Source organism: Neovison vison, chromosome 6, assembly GCF_020171115.1.
Source record: "Neovison vison isolate M4711 chromosome 6, ASM_NN_V1, whole genome shotgun sequence".
Classification (NCBI taxonomy): domain Eukaryota; kingdom Metazoa; phylum Chordata; class Mammalia; order Carnivora; family Mustelidae; genus Neogale; species Neogale vison.
In genome coordinates, this window is record NC_058096.1 from 212,170,899 (window position 1) to 212,187,336 (window position 16,438).

General features: G+C 57.9%; 1 protein-coding gene across 1 annotated transcript; it reads left to right on the top strand.

The window, feature by feature from the left end:
• The first annotated feature begins 187 nt into the window (after window positions 1-187).
• On the top strand, window positions 188-14,884 carry COPE (COPI coat complex subunit epsilon). The gene is made up of 10 exons (XM_044253859.1): window positions 188-361; window positions 4,516-4,578; window positions 5,803-5,903; window positions 8,474-8,626; window positions 9,861-9,914; window positions 10,350-10,431; window positions 11,359-11,514; window positions 13,356-13,424; window positions 14,479-14,553; window positions 14,678-14,884. Exons 1-10 carry the CDS (start codon window positions 236-238, stop codon window positions 14,723-14,725), a joined length of 927 nt encoding a protein of 308 aa, XP_044109794.1. The 5' UTR covers window positions 188-235; the 3' UTR covers window positions 14,726-14,884.
• The last annotated feature ends 1,554 nt before the right edge of the window (window positions 14,885-16,438 follow it).

Consider the following 16,438-nt stretch of genomic DNA (forward strand, 5'->3'; position numbering starts at 1 on the left):
GCCTCGACCACATGCTTACCATCTTTTCCCGATTTCCATTGGCTCGCGCGATAAAAATCAAACTACAGTTCCCGAATGCCCTGCGAGTCGTCCTTGCGACTCCCATCCTTTAACTCCCTTTTGTTCATCATCAGGTAGGAACGAGTAAACTACAATTCCCAGCGTGCCTTGCGGTGACGCTCTGCTTCCGGTCGACGTGTCCCTCCGGAAGAGGAGCGACGGGGACCACAGCGGTATGGCGCCTCCGGCTCCGAGCCCGGCCACCGGCGGCTCCGGAGAAGTGGACGAGCTGTTCGACGTGAAGAATGCCTTCTACATTGGCAGCTACCAGCAGTGCATTAACGAGGCGCAGCGGGTGAAGGTGCGGCCATTCGGGGGCGAGGGGATGGTGGTGGCGAAAGACGCTTCCAGGTGGCTACGGGTCGCTCTCTTATTTTTAAAATCTTCCTTCTTCTCGCGGCGTCTGCCTACCAGTGTATCTCTTCAGAGCACTGTGAGGAGTTAGTTACCCTGACCTTTGACAAAACTCAAAGCTGTGACATTTTGATACTTCTCACTCAGAGCTCGTTCTGCCCCGTGGAAGGTATTTGAGTAAGAAAGGTGTTTATACCTCTGTAGTAATAATAGTAGTATTTGTCACTTGGGGAGAGCCCGCTTATGCCACCATACCCTCAATCCCCGTGAAGTAGGAACTGTTGTTTGTTCTCATTTTATGATGCTGACACTGCTGTTCGGGTAGAACTGGCTTCCTCGACATTACCCTGCTCCACGAGCCAGGTTGTTTCTCCTCAAATTTGCCCATTCGTTTCTTTCTTTCCTTCCTTCATTCGTTCATTGAGCTTCTTTGTGGACCAGACAGTGTATTTGTGCTGGATCAAAGCAGTGATAAAATAGATAAAACTCTGAGGTCTCTTGGAAACCTTAAGCTCCTCAGGGAGACAGTAAACACGTACATAAACAAGAAGTCAGGGGGGTGGTGTGATGGACAGTGATGGGAATGAGGTTGGTCATTTGAGAGCTAGAAAATAGCCCTGTTAGGCAGGGCCCAGCTAATGGATGACAAGAGGGGACAGCAGGTCCTTCCGCAGGAACTTTTAGGGAGGGACATGGATGTTACTGATACTTTGAGAGTGAACTACTGGCGGTTCTTTAGAGCCGTGAAATTGACAGGATCTTGCTCGCCCTCCTTGTTAACCTTAAAAAGAAAAGTCAGTTATTTTGTTAGGAAAATGGGTTCATTGGGGATTAACGGATAATTGCATCTTGTGATGTGTAACCTATGGCAAAACCATGGGCAAGTCCAGAGAACAGAGAGGACTCCTCTTTCACAGGGGAAAGGAAATCGAGAGGAGTTGTTACAGACAAAAACCCATTGGAGTAAACTGGGAGCTCAAAGTCCAGTGGCTTCTCATTGCCTGAGTTGTGACAGTCTCTTTGGCTAGCCAGTTGCCAGGCAAGGAGAAAATCTTTCATCCTCCTGTGGGGAATTCATGGTACCTCTCTTCTGTTGGGGTCTGTCACGGACCTGGAGTGTCGTAGCTTGAGAGCTCCCCCTTCTGGCCGCCTGATTCTATTTTCAACGAGTTTTTTGTTTTGGTTTGGTTTTGGTTTTTTTGTTTTTTTTAAAAGATTTTTATTTATTTATTTGACAGACAGAGATCACAAGTAGGCAGAGAAGCAGGCAGAGAGAGAGGTAGGGAAGTAGGCTCCCTGCTGAGCAGAGAGCCTGATGTGGGGCTCCATCCCAGGCAGAGGCCTCAACCCACTGAGCCACCCAGGTGCCCCAAACGAGTTTTGTTTTTATTAATTTTCACATAGCCTTGTGTTCTGGGGATATCAGATGAGTAAAGAAGTGAGTGAATGTGTAATAGCTTGAGTGCTTAAGGGGGCAAGTCTTCTCCTGTCGTATTTTTCAGACTTTCCGTCACTGCTGAAAGGGAGAACCAGTGTGCCCTGCTGTACTCAGGGACTGGAAGCAGTCACAGAAACCAGATTGGCAGTTGCCGCGGGTGGAGGCACACTGCAACCCAGCCTCTGAGCTGGGGAACTGCTCCCTCTTTGGTGACGTGGGAAACATGGACTGGTGCAAAACCATGTCATTGACCCTGATGCATCCAGAATGAGCATACTGTCCCCACTGAGTCATTCAGTGTGATTTAATTTTGGTCCACGGGCTACCTGAACCCTCTTGGGCAGCCTGTACTGGGTTTAACGGTGTCCCCTGAAAGATATGTTCACCCGGAACCTGGGAACATGACTTATTTGGCAAGAGGATGATTGCAGATAAAATTCAGTAAAGGCTATTTGGATGCAGTCAGCCAGGATTTCAGATACGCCCTAAATCCAATGAAAAATGCCTTCTAAGTGGGGCGCCTGGTTGGCTCCATGGGTTAAGCCTCTGGGTTCGGTTCAGGTCATGATCTCAGGGTCCTGGGATTGAGCCCTGCATCATGCTCTCTGCTCAGGGGGGAGCCTGCTTCCCCCATTCTCTCTGCCTGCTGCTCTGCCTACTTGTGATCTCTCACTCTTTCTGACAAATAAATAAATAAAATCTTTAAAAAGAAAAATGCCTTCTAAGAGAAAGGCAAAGAGAGGTTTGAGGCAGACAGAGAAGAGGGAGGTAGAGATTGGGGGGAGGGGACTACAACCCAATGAATACTTGGAGCCCCCAGAAGCTGGAAGAGGCCAGAAAGGATCCTCCATGGAGCCTTTGGTGGGAGTGTGGTCCTGCTGACACCTTGATTCAAACTGCTAGCTTCCGGGACTGTGAGAGGATAATTTTCTGTTCTTTCCCACCACCCAGTTGATGGTAGTTGATTACGGTGGCCCCAGAAATCTCTGACAGACCAGAGCTGAGGTGACCCTACGTGGGACACCTGGGAAGTCATTGCCCTTGATCGGATGTAGTGCTGTGTCACCATCGTGACATATCCTCATTTGTCAGACATTTCTTAAGTGCCCACAAGATTGTAGGTGCTGCCTGGCGTTGGGGACGAAGCAGTGCAGGAAGCCTCAAGGAGCTGCAGGTCTAGTGGGGCCATCCTGACGGCGACCCTCATCCTATCACTACCCAACCCCACTATGGTACTTACTGTCCTCAGGACTGGCTGCACCTTGGAGCTGTCTGAGGTCAGTCGGGGGCCACTCAGGGGTCTGCCGGCTTTGGTGGGTGTGGGCCTCCTGGCTTTGTTCTCGGGTAATTCTGGTGAGCTCCCCTCCCCAAGCCACACATGGCAGGGAAGCATTTGCTCAGAAGGATGCCATCCCTGTTTTCTCGGATCTGGAGATCGGCCCAGCACTCACCACGCAGCTTCTGCCCAAGTCCTTACGAGCCTTCCTCTTTTCCTGGCTCTTGTATCCCCCATAGCCTCATGGCCTGGCCAGGGCTCAGGGGGCTTCCCACAGGCCATGAGTGAGCAGTGTGAAATTCCCTCCGCAGGGCTTCCCGGCTCCAAGGCACGGGGGACGAGTGGCGTGGCCCAGGCTGGATGCAGATGTCACTGTTCCTGGGCAGCCCCGCTGAGCTCTCCTCTGAGTGAGGCAGACCTTTGTCTCTTCTGTTTCCATGATTAAAACATGTTTTGGAACAAAAACAGGACAATAACAGGTCGCGTGGAAGTATTTGTTACTACAAGTAAAGTCCCTTTTGCAGGTCTCCCAGGTCCCATCAGTTCTTCAGAATCAACCATTGGCCTCTGGATGGGAATCCTCTTAGGCCTCTTTTTTCTACCTTTTTTTTTTTTTATTATTTTTTTAAATTTATTTTTATTTATTTATTTATTTATTTTTAAAAAGATTTTATTTATTTATTTGACAGAGAGAGATTACAAGTAGGCAGAGAGGCAGGCAGAGAGAGAGGAGGAAGCAGGCTCCCTGCTGAGCAGAGAGCCTGATGCGGGACTCGATCCCAGGACCCTGAGATCATGACCTGAGCCGAAGGCAGCGGCTTAACCCACTGAGCCACCCAGGCGCGCCCCCCCCCCTTTTTTTTTTTTTAAAGATTTTATTTATTTATTTCGGTTGGGGAGAGCATGAGCCAAGGGGAGGGGCAGAGGGAGATTGGGGCTACCCACTGAGCAGGGACTGCCAATGCAGGGCTCAATCCCAGGACCCTGGGATCACAACCTGAACTGAAGGCAGACATTTAACCAATTGAGCCACCCAGGGGCCCCTGTTTTCTCTACTTTTACAAACTCCACCAACATCCTGGACCACCCACATCATTAAGCAGCTTCTGGGGGCACTTGTCAGTACTAGTGGCTACATGTCCAGTGGTTAAAGGCATGGGCTCCAGCCTGGCCCCTTGCCATGCAGCTGGAGTGGGTGCCCCACTTTCTTCACTTGGGTGGATGCGGGTAAAGATCGAACCCCCTTCCTGGGGTGGTGATGGTCTGGGACAAGATCAGGGCTGGGATGTAGGCCTGGCAGCCACTGGGGAAGCTACCTGGCCTCCCCTGAGGACAGGTCTGGCACACAGCTCTAGGCATCCTGACCGGTCTCCCTATCTCTCTGCAGCCCTCAAGCCCGGAGAGAGATGTAGAAAGGGACGTCTTCCTTTACAGAGCATACCTTGCACAGGTGAGTGTGGGCCTGTGACCTCCAAGGCCCCGGGGACAGGAGAGTAAAGAACAGAGTGCTGGGCGGCGACTGGGGTGGAGACAGCAGACAAAGGAGGGCAGAGTCCAGGACCTTGAGCAGCGAGTGTGGCCTCCACAAGTAGGTGGCTGTGTTCCTGAGGTTGTGGACTCACGAGGCCCAACAACCATTATAGGGATTTCTTCCCTCTTTTTTTCTTTATTTATGTAATCAGTAGGTTCTGTTTGCTTAGTATAGCTTTAGGTTTTTGGAATAAGCAAGTAGATAGTAAGGAGAATCCTGTGTAACCCCTTGTAGTCCACAGGCAGCTTTTCTTCTTGCACTGGCCATGCAGGCAGTCCAGATGGTGTAGACAGACCGAGCTGTGCCCTGCCCTGGCCTCCCCCGCCAAGGCCTACTGGCAGCTGGCCTCCCACCTGCCTCTCCTCCCCAGCTTCAGCCTTGGACCGTGATCTGTCCTGGGCACATGACTCCGCGGCTGCCTCCACCTCACATCAGGCCCTGGGTGGCTTCCTGGTTTCTGTTCACATCTTAACGTCTGTGGAGTGTTCTGAAGCTTGATGGGACCCCAGCCCTCCCATTGACCCATCCTCCTCACCCGGCCTCTGTGCCCTGCCCTTACGGTGAACAGTATATGCGGCCCCCAGCAGAGGGGGATGCTCTGGAGTACCTCGGTGTCTCCTTGCGATGTATGCGTGTGAATGTATACATACAAAAGGACACCTGTAGGTGGCAGCAAAAACATCAAAACCACCTGGGAAGGAATGTGGTGCAAGTGGGCCCCTGACTCCAGTTCCCCTCCCAGCAGTGAGCACCACCACTGGTTCTGAGCATCAGCAGGAGGGGGTGTGTGTCCTGATGCCTAGACCCCCTGGCCCTGGGAGATGCCTTCCACCCGGAGCTGGCAGGGCCCTCGCCCTTCACTTCAGCCCTGGGGTCTCCCGATAGAGTGGTGGGCATTGTGGCCTGACAGGTGGCAGGTGACGCTGTGCTGGCTCGCAGCAGGTCCTGTGGCGGGGCTGGCCCTGGCAAGCCGAGGGGCCCCTGCGGGCAGTGGGTTCTGGGGGATGCCACTGGTTCCAGGCGTCAGGGCTCTGCCAGAGTGCTCCTAGAGCCCTAAAAAGCTCTTGTGTGTTCCTGGGGCTGAGGTGTGAGCCCCACAGGGGAGAGCAGGCCCAGCTGACAGCATGCTTCTCTTGACTGCAGAGGAAGTATGGTGTGGTCCTGGATGAGATCAAGCCCTCCTCCGCGCCTGAGCTCCAGGCCGTGCGTATGTTTGCTGAGTACCTGGCCAACGACAGCCAGAGGTGAGAATGGGAGGGCCTGGTGGGCATCTCTCCCCACCTTCTCGCCTCCCTGAACCTCAGGGCATTCCTACCCTGCCGGGGCATTTGTGTGAGCCGTTCATTGTGTTGCTGGCTGGGATACTTGCCCCGGTGCTGATGGGCTCTGCCTCTGCCCAGGCCTGGAGCACCAGCACGACCCAGCAGGCTCTGTGGTCCTCTGTGCTGTCTCCCCAGCTCAGGAATGGCTGGTCTTGAGGCCCCCTGGGGTTAGGAAGTTTTACATTCAAATATCCTCCCCACAGGGTGCCTGGGGTAGGGCAACAGCCTAGCCAGTGACAGGGAGATGCTCCACCCTGTGGATCTTCCCCTGCCCACCTGCCCTCCCCCACCCGCCCCTCTGCCCACCTCCCCACCTGCCCAGCCCTGAGACCCCACCACCACCCTGGAGCATCCCTCTTAGTAGCAAGGAGCCTCACAGAAAGGCCTAGTGGAACTTCTTAGATACCAGGACTTGATCATGACCTTGTTGATACTATGCTACTTTCATGGGCCACCGAGCCTGTCTTTGGGTCCCAGGTGTGGGTGAGACTGCCTGCTGTGACCCCCGGCCGCTGCCCTGATGAAGGGCAGCATTCTGTGCCCTCTCTCCAGATTGGGGTCCTTGGCCCTTGACGCTTGAGGCTGGGGGGAATTTACTTGTCAGCATTGACAGCTGAATGGGGGCCCCCAGGTTCTGATCCCCAGAACCCATAAACGCAGCGTCATTGGAGATGAGGTCTTTGCAAATGTAATTAGGTAAGGAACTTGAGATCATCTTGGATGTAGGGTGGACCCTGAATCCGGGACTGGTGTCCTCATTAGAGACAGATGAGAAGACCGAGAAGGTACAGAGGGGAGGCATGCGTGAAGACGGAGGCAGAATCGGGATGACACAGAAGCCAATGCATGCCAGGGACTGTGGGCAGCTGGTTGAAGCCAGGAGAGAGGCTTGGGATGGATTCATCTTCGGGGGCCTCAGAAGGAACCTTCCCTGCCCACACTTGGATATCGGACTTCTACCTTCTAGAATTCTCTGTGACAGAGTCTGTCCCCGTTGTTTGCATCTTCCGGGTCTGTGGGGCTTTGTGACAGCAGCCCCAGGGCGCCAAGGCAGGCAGGCAGGCTCCTGAGGCTGTCCTTTCTCCCTCCCCACACTTCATGAGCCAAGGAGACAAGCCCTGTTCTCCTTTTGGAAGAGGAGGGGACCCAGGGACCTTGTAGGAGCAGGGGCTGCCGTGGGGCAGGAGCTCAGGAAGGCAGAGGGGTTCAGGGTGCGTCCGTCCTGGCATCCCCACAGCCAGCGGGGCAAGCAGGCTGTGGAGAAAGTCCCAGAACCTGCAGGTGATCCGTGTCATGTTAAAGTAGCACCGTATGATGCTCCCATCACATCAACAACAGCAGGCGGCGTGTCTAGTCCTGGTGCCACAAACCAGGCAGGGAACGTTGTGGGGTGGCCGCAAGGGCTCCTGTGCCAACCCTGTGTCACGCCCTGCACGTGCTCCGGGTGTGCGGAGTGGGAGATAGTCTTGGGTTTGAAGTCATTTGTCCTTCTGGCACCTTGGTGGTCACAAGGACAGTGACAGGCGTGTCTCCATCTTCCAGGGCCTTAGATGCAGATTTTGGCCAGTGGCCCCCGAGCAGCCCACGTGACATGCACACATTTCTGGGGATCCTGTGGACCCTGAACAGCAGTTTTGGTCTGGTGGTGACTTGGGGCCGGGCTCTTCCCTTCTGTCAACTGCTCAGCAGCCTTTTGAAATAAGGGGTTTGGGCTCTGTTTTCTAGTTAAGCAGATCATGGTTCGGGTATCCTATGGTCTGTGGGGGACCCGGCTGATTGTTGGCGGAGCCCTGGCTCCAGTCCGGTCACCAGCCCGCACGCGGCCCGCCTGCCCAGAGCAGCTGGCCATCACAGCTGCCCACTGCAGCAGAAGGCGGCGATGTCACCAGAGTGAGAGTTATCTGTGTGGCTTCCTGTCCCCAGAGAGGCAACCCTGGCAAGTCAGTCTGTCCCTCCACATCTAGGGTGATGTGGACACTACAGCCTCCTGTCTCTGAGGGCCAGGAGGTCTGTAGGCCTATCAGTCGTCTGTGCTGCTCTGTGGACATGTCCCCTCCTGCCTCCCACCTCCTCCTGGGGCCTGAAAGCACCCAGCCTTAGTCTTTCTGTGTAAGGGCAAGAAGTACCATGTGGAAAGGCGTTGGTGCCCAGTGGGGCTCGATGGCAACAGCTGGGCCTGTTCTTTTTTTTTTTTTTTTAAGATTTTATTTATTTATTTGAGAGAGAGAACACAAGCAGGGGGAGAAGCAGACTCCTGCTGAGCTGGGAGCCCAACACGGGGCTCAATCCCAGGACCTGGAGATCATGACCAGAGCCCAAGGCATATACTTAACCAACTGAGCTACCCAGGCATCCCACGAGGGGCCCGTTCTGCCTGCAGCTGCTGTGTTCCCCTGGGGGCCTGGCCCACTTTCTCTGGACCTGTCTGCTCCCACAGGGGCGAGGCTGCTGCCCACCCCTGGCTGCAGGCCTTCAGCAGCCTTGTCTCGCAGGGACTCCATTGTGGCCGAGCTGGACCGAGAGATGAGTCGGAGTGTGGACGTGACCAACACCACCTTCCTGCTGATGGCTGCCTCCATCTACTTCCACGACCAGAACCCAGATGCGGCCCTGCGTGCCCTGCACCAGGGGGACAGCCTGGAGTGGTGAGTGTCCTCCCTGTTCCAGCGGGAAGGCCTGGAGGCCTGAGCGGCCCCTCTGGTCTCCAGGCTGCTCAAGGCCTCATTGGCCGTTGTCATGGGAACAGTGGGGGGCTGTCGGGAGAGACCGGTGGGGCCCAGGCTTCCCATTCAGGCTACAGCTCCCATTCTTGGTCCAGGAGACACTCCTTTCTGCACGGCTGGGCTGCTGTTCCCAAGGACACGGCTCCCAGGGCTGGAAACCCTCTGTTCCCGATGGCAGAGGAGAAAGCACCTTTGTTCTGCCCGTGGTTTCTGTACCCCAACCCCCACTACAGAGCCTTGTGTTCCTGGGCCCTGGCCTTTCTGTGTCCTCCCCATATCCCCCCAGGCCCTCCCCTGATGCCGGCCCCCATTCAGCACACTCCAGAGCTGGCAGCGTGCCACGGGTGCCACCCCCTGCCCTAGGAGGTGACTCTGGGCCAGTGCTTCATCTAGGGCGCTGTGTCCAGGCTCCGGCCTGGAGGGTGCGACTGCCCTCCGCTGTGAACTCTCTGGGTGCCTGTTGTCCCTTGTTTAGTTGGTCCCCACAGGTTCATTTTTGTATCTTGTTTCTGGGCCCCCCCCATCCAGAAAGGGATTTGTGGTAGCTTAGAAATAGGTCTCTCAATGCAGCTTACAAAGCAGCAGACTCTGTAACTGTTTCTCAGACTCCTACACCATTGCTCTGGGCGGGGAGACGAGGGAGCGAGTGACTCATACATCAGCAGTGGCCACAGCTCTCAGGCAGAGAGGGAAGCCATAGGTGTGGGCCATGGAGGGCATGAGTACCTGCCCCTCGCAACCCCGCTGTGACTAGACCCACAGCATTCCCTGGGGGCTGACCCTGGGTCTGGCTGCTCAGCTCGCTTCCTGGGCTCCTGCCACTGGTGGTGGCCAGTGTCCCCCTCGCACCAGGATTGGGGCACAGATATGGTGTCCAGTCTCGGGGTAGTCAGAGTGGGACGACTTGGGACTTGATGAAAACTCCGGCCCCACGCGTGCTCAGTGGTGAAATGGGGAAGCCAGGGCCCCCGGAAGCTGTGGGAGGCTTGGCCCAGCCCGTAGAGCCTGGGTCAGTCCAGTGCGGCTCAGCATCGCCCCCGGCCAGGCAGGGCTGGCGGCCGAGGGACTCCTAGGAATGTTCCGGAGGTGGCGCCCACACAGAGTGAACCCCGATGAGCAGCAGAGTGGTGAGGCTGACTGCCTGTCTGTCCCACAGCATGGCCATGACCGTGCAGATCCTGCTGAAGTTGGACCGCCTGGACCTCGCCCGGTAGGTCTCTCCCACGCGTCCCCAGCTGCAGCTCCCAGGCTGGGGCCCCGGCGTCAGGACTGTCAGAGCAGCAGGACGCCATGCTCCCCAGAAGCCAGGCCTCTGCCCGCTAGGGGGCACTGAGCTTGGGGGCCCTCCCTGGGCCCTTTCTGAAGGCCCAGAGCATCAGGAGTGCAATTGCTTCTCCAGTCACTTCATTCTAGCCCATGGGGGTGACACACTGTTGGTTTGCCTGCCCCTCCCTGCAGGGTGTTGCCTGGGGCAGGGTGTTGCCTGGGATGAGGGATGGTGCTGTCCTTGTCTCCCTGCAGAGTTGGGGTGGGCTTCCCAAGTGTGCAGTGGGGGCAGCTGGGTCAGGGCCGTGAGCCGGCACCAGTATGTGTCCCATGAACAGAATGCGGGGGGCTCCCTCCTACCCTTCTCTTCTGTCTCCAGGAAGGAGCTGAAGAAAATGCAGGACCAGGACGAGGACGCTACCCTTACCCAGCTGGCCACCGCGTGGGTCAATCTGGCTGTGGTGAGCCCCTGGGCCTTGCTGGGGGAATGAGGGAACATCAGAGACCCGGGAGGTGGGAGTGCCCCCCTGGATCCAGCGCTGGCCACTCCCTAGGGGAGAGTGCTGATACAGGCTTCTGTGGATGCACTGGACCTGCTCCTTCGTTTGGGTCAAGGGCCCGTCCCCTAGGGAGACGGGGAACTCCCCCTAGGGGAACCCCCAACGCAGTACGCCCTGGCACATTTCACACCTTGATCAGCTGCTCTTGGCCAGAGCCAGAGCAAATGAGCTGGTGGGCTCTGGAACCAGACTTGATGGACCGAGTGAGCCTGCCTGGCGGGGCAGCCTCCCAGGGCTGACCCTGGGCTTGGCTCCCACTCAGCTCGCTGCCTGGGCTCCTGGCACTGGGTAGTGGCCAGTGTCTCCCGTGCACCTTCCCTTGCGCCCAGCCCTTATCTCCCCCATGCCTTGCCCCTCCTGCCCGCCGGCAGTGGCCCCTTTTCTGGCTTCTGCGCTGGGTTTTCTCTAAGCTTTTCTTTTTCTTGTCTTTTTTTTTTGTATGGCTGCTTAAAATGTGTTCCCCATCCGCATGCGCCTGCACTGGCCTTGGGGGCTGAGGCCTCACCCAAACTGTTTTCTAGTCCCTGCAGCTTAGCGGGAGGAACCCTGCCCACTGTTCACCAGCTCTGCGTTTTTTCCCAAGCCCATCTTGGTCTCAGGCTCCCCTGTAAGTGATGCTGCATCTCTAGCACGCAGACAGAACCTTTCATTCTGAACCCGGACTGTCGGCGACAGAGAGGGGTCCAGGGACGGCCTGCCACGCGCTGGCCACGCTGGCATCACTTCTGCGGAGTGCCAGCTGGCGTCACCCTGCCGTGTGCGGGAGCAGGCGGTGGCAGGGCTGGGGAGCAGGGTGACAAACCGGTGATGTTGAAACTCTCCCCGCAGGGTGGTGAGAAGCTGCAGGATGCCTACTACATCTTTCAGGAGATGGCTGACAAGTGCTCGTCCACCCTGCTGCTGCTCAATGGGCAGGCGGCCTGCCACATGGCCCAGGGCCGATGGGAGGCTGCTGAAGGCGTGCTGCAGGAGGCTCTGGACAAGGTACGGCAGGCCCAGCCCACACAGCGGCTCCCGGTGGGGGCGGCAGGGGATGCAGGCTTGCTGCAGAGACACACCGACTGGGCAGAGGGAGACCCCACGGGCCTGGCACATGATGTGGGAATTTATTTTGATAGCAAATCAGCTAAGATTCGGACTGTAAATAGAAGTGTTGATTGTGGCCTTTCTCGGAAATGGGAGGCTCCCATCGGCTTGGATTTCAGCAGGGCTGAGCTGAGCAAAAAGGTCTTGGCTGCCTGGTCTGGCGGCCTCTTGATGTGACTTCTCCCCTGAGCCAGTACTTGGAAGAGATGCCTGCCGTTCGTTACCAAGGGGAGGGCGGCTGCCGATGGGAGGCGTTGCCTGGGCCTTTCGGGTCTAGGAGAGGAACCGCTAGTGACGCCCTGGCAGGGCAGCCCCCGTTGCCTTCTCCCAACTGACGCATCAGGTCTTGTGTGTTATTTTTATAATCAGAGGAAACGTCAAAGTTTTTTCCGTTTTTGGAAAACGTTTTTTGATGTAACGAGAATAGGACGCCAGTAGGAAGCTTTCTCCCCCATACCTGTGCAGGGGGTTGAGTTACCATCAGGAGGTTGTTTGCAGATCACGAACAGGCCAGGGGCCATCGGTCTGGTTCTCCTTGGGCTGCCCACGTGGAGCTTCCTTGGCCTGCCAGGGCACCTGTGTCTGTGCTGGCCGCTGTGCCTCCCTGACAGGCTTGGGCCTTAGCTGGACTGCTGGGTGCAGTCAGGAATGTCTGGCCTGGTGGGATCTTTCTGCCCCGGAAGGAGAAGGCAACAGGGTCCCCAGTGAAATGACACCCATCTGTCCTCATTCTCTGAGATCCCACCTGGGGCAGGGTGCTGCCTGTGGCCCTGACCCCCCTCCTCTCCCTGCCATGCCACGGCCTCCTTTGTCCCAGTGCCATGGGCCACCCCCTGCTTTCCACTGTCCTTTCCATTCCTCTGGCGTTGCCCTCGTTTTGCTTCCATGGTGCCATTGTCCCTCTTGACAACCTCCGCGAGGAGACTAAGGTGCAGGGGGAGTTGAGTCGCCCTGGAGAGGGGCAGCAGTGGAGCAGAGCCGGGTCCATGCAGGAGGCTGGGGTCTATTCAGTCCCTCGAACCTGTGACACCTCGCATCCAAGTTGCTGTGTCTCTGTTCCAAGTGCGCGGTCAGGGCCCCCTGCAGCGGTCTTGCCTTCCTGCCCCAGGGGGTCTGGGGCCAGTTCCCTGCATTCCCTGTGCCTCAACGCCCCATGTGGGTGGGCGGGGCGAGGTCACCCGCTTGGATGTTCTGGTAGTTTCCCAGCAGCTTCTTGCCAAGGCCCCTAGAGAGCCAGAGGGGTGGGTGGGGTCTGCCCTGTGGTCTCCGATCTCATTTTTGCAGGGAGGGGGACCCCTTGTCTATGATGGTGTTCAGGCTACCTGGGGCTGGGCTCTATTCCTTTGCCACTGGTGTGATAAATTACTCCTCAGAGACTGCCACCAGCAAGGGGGCTTGGTCTCATCCTGGCCCACAGATGAGACATCGGGCTGAGGGGAAGCTGCTGCTGTGGGGAGACGGGAAGATGGGTGAGGGCCGGGGCTCCCCCCTTGCCACCACGCTGCCTCCCAGGCAGAAGGGGGGCCCTGAGGTCATGGGCCTTGCGGAGTGGCCAGTGGGCATGCTTTGGGTCCCCCAGCCCTGCCCCCTGCCCCAACTCTGAGGGTGTGACCTTGAGTGGGTCCTGTCTTTACCCTGGGTCGACGGGAGCCGGTTTCCCACCAGAGATGGGGGTGGACAGGCCAAGTTGGGGGCCTGGGGGGCTAACCCTGCTCGCCTGGCGTCTCCTGTGTTTCCAGGACAGTGGCCACCCGGAGACACTGATCAACCTCGTCGTCCTGTCGCAGCACCTGGGCAAGCCCCCCGAGGTAGGACCCCCTGGCTCAGGGAGGTTTTCTGGCCTTCTTGCTGTGGGCAGGTCTCTGCGGTGTGGCCCCAGCCCCGGACAAAGCTCAGGGTCTCTGGCAGAAAGCCACTTCTTTGGCAGGGGACAGGTGCGGTTGCCATCAGCACAAGGGTCGCTATGAAGTTGGTGTTGCGGGTGCTGAGGCTGTAGGTTGGTTGCTCTTGTGGGCTGTGTGAACTAGCGGGCCGTGTCTCAGAGCGTGCCCAAGCCAGGGCCAGCTGAGCCAGGTTCCCCACCTGTGCCACCTCTGGGAGGTCACTGGGTAGAAGAACAGAGGAGAGGGGCCCAGGGGAGCCATCCCTGTGAGCCCATGTTGTGTGAGGGCAGGGAGGGAAGGAGAACTCTGGGGCCCGGCTGTTTAGGTGGCTGACTGGCCCACTTGACCAGGGACCCACCCCAGGGCTTCCTGGCCGTCTGGTACCCATCCCTGTAGCAGGGCCCCCGGGTGGCCTCGGGGCTAGCATAGTATAGCAGATAGAGCAACTCTCCCACTCACCCCGGAGATGGCACTGGACCCTTAGGCTTGGGGAGACAGCTGCCTCCGCCCCATATAGTCAGTGTGGGCCTGAGGAGGAGGGGCGAGGCTGGCAGCAAGGGCTCTGTCTGGGGTCCAGGTTCTAGCACCAGGATCTCTGGGGATTCTCTGCACAGTGTGCCCAGAACAGACCCACCTCCCCTCCCAGCCCTGTTCCCCCTGACCTGCCCTCCGCCCTCTCCTTGGGCCTGGGTCCCTCCCAACCCACTCACTGAGCCCCTCGGCACATCCTTCCACTGTGTGCTGAGCAGAGGCTCTGTGCCACCTGTCCCCTCTTTCTGCCCCAACCTTGAGGGTCCCATCATCAGCCAGATTTCCGGATGGAGTAATGGAGGTGATGGGAGATGGAAGCTCTTGCTTGGGGTCAGTGGGAAGCTGGGAAGCTCCCCCACCCCCCCCACCCCTCCCCTTGCTCTGTATGTGAGCAGCGCCTGGCTCCCCCCGCCCCCGTTCAGCTCACCTGGCCTCCTGTCCCCTGCAGGTGACAAATCGCTACCTGTCCCAGCTGAAGGATGCACACCGGTCCCACCCTTTCATCAAGGAGTACCAGGCCAAGGTGAGCCCAGGCGGACTGTCTGTCCCAGGTCCCCAGACACCCCGGGCAGGGCCAGGGAAGGAGGGTGACTGGGGTCCTGACTCATGTTCTCTCTGTGTCTCCCCCTTCCCCCACCACGTTGAAGGAGAACGACTTTGACCGGCTGGTGCTGCAGTACGCTCCCAGTGCATAAGACCGGATCCCGAGCCAGGGGACAGCAAGGTGTGCCGCCCTCCCTGCTGGGCACCCCTCCTCAAGCTCTCTCACCTGTTCTGGCCAGAAGCAGAGGCTGGAAGCCCAGCCCAGCCCCACTCTTGTCAATAAATGTATCCACCATGGGAGGCACCCCCCACCCCATCTGTGTCTGCTGTGGCCACTTTGGGAGGGACATGTGGGAACCAAGGCTCAGAATGGAGGGTTCTAGGCACTGTCCTCCCAGGGCTTTTGCTGGGAGGGGGTCCCCTGGAGACCAGGGCCTATGAGCAGCAGAGGTGCAGACTCCCGCCCCTCAGACAACCACCATATGGTGGTCTGGGCAGCACAGCCGTGTCTCCCAAGCCCCCATGGCGCCCAGGGAAACTGAGGTGGCAACCATCACCAGGGGCATCAGAGCTCAAAGGCAGTATCCCAGGGAGGCCTGTAGGTGGCCAGGGAGGTAGGAAGTACTCAGGCCTCAGTTTAGTCACATGCGCAGTGTATGTGCGCTGGGTGCAAATGCTCTCCATCCCCCATCCCTCCAGATTGTCCCCGCTCCTCGCTGCTGCCCTGTGGGTGGTCCTTGGCCCAGATGGAGACCTGCTGTTGGACTGTGGGCACAGGAGGGCCACAGTGCTGCGCTGTCTACCTGGAGGGGGAAACCCATGGCGAGCACCCTTCCATAAGAGAAAGCCAGGGTTGGGGCGCCTGGGTGGCTCAGTGGGTTAAGCCTCTGCCTTCAGCTCGGGTCGTGATCTCAGGGTCCCGGGATTGAGCCTCGTATCGGACTTTGTGCTCAGCAGGGAGCCTGCCTCCCCCTCTCTGCCTGCTTTTCTGCCTACTTGGGATCTCTCTCTCTGTCAAATAAATAAATAAAATCTTAAGAGAAAGAGAAAGCCAGGGCACCAGCTGGCGTCTCTTGTCAAGAGATGGTGGTAGGTGAGCAAGGGAGAGCTGTTGGTTGGGCCTCTTAGATGAGGTCGCCACCCAAACAACTAGAAGGATCTGCAAAGGCCAGGTTCAAGGGATGGGGGTGACCAGCATTCATTCAAAGCAGTGTGAACAGCCCATGCAAAGCCCCTGTGGCTGTGCTGGGCTCCGTGAGCGGGGATAGCGCTTTGTGCCCTTTGTCCCTAGGTCAGTGTCTGCCTGAGACCTGGTGCTTGGTGGCCAGGACAGGATGCAGAGCTCAGGATTCCCAGGGGCAGGACCCACCCCAGCTCTCCCTGCCTGTTGAGGAGCTCAGGGGAGAGAGGTGACAGAGGCATCCGGCAGGGGTGGGGGATGGGGGGCCTGGAGATGAGCTCTCCGGAGAGAAGAGGCCTGCCCTCAGGTGGAACAGGGAAGGGGTGCCAGCCTTGGGACCTTAGCAGCCCCTTGTCAGGTCCCAGCTGCCAGCACGGGGAGCCACCTTCCATTTCTGCTCTGCACCCACGGGCTGGTGGCCTCCCAGCTGGCCGCCCCAGGATGAAACTCAAGGCGCTGGGGCTGGGCTGGTGGGCAGGGGCTCCTCTCGAATTACTGATGGCTGCCATGGTGACTAGATAGGGACAGATAGTGCTGGGTGGGAGGGCGGGGGAGGTGGGGGAGCTGGAAGGCCCAGGTCTGCACCAAAGGCCCAGTCAGACCTCTGGGGGTGCAGGTAGTTAGCTAATTGAGGATTCCCGAGGCCCCTTCTGCCTGCTGGGCAAGCTGCAGTTTTAGTGAGGTC

Coding starts and splice junctions, on each gene's coding strand:
- COPE (XM_044253859.1), top strand. CDS start 236: ATGGCGCCTCCGGCTCCGAGCCCGGCCACCGGCGGCTCCGGAGAAGTG. Junction 11,515..13,355: donor TGCAGGAGGCTCTGGACAAG/GTACGGCAGGCC, acceptor CTGTGTTTCCAG/GACAGTGGCCACCCGGAGAC. Junction 14,554..14,677: donor TCAAGGAGTACCAGGCCAAG/GTGAGCCCAGGC, acceptor ACCACGTTGAAG/GAGAACGACTTTGACCGGCT.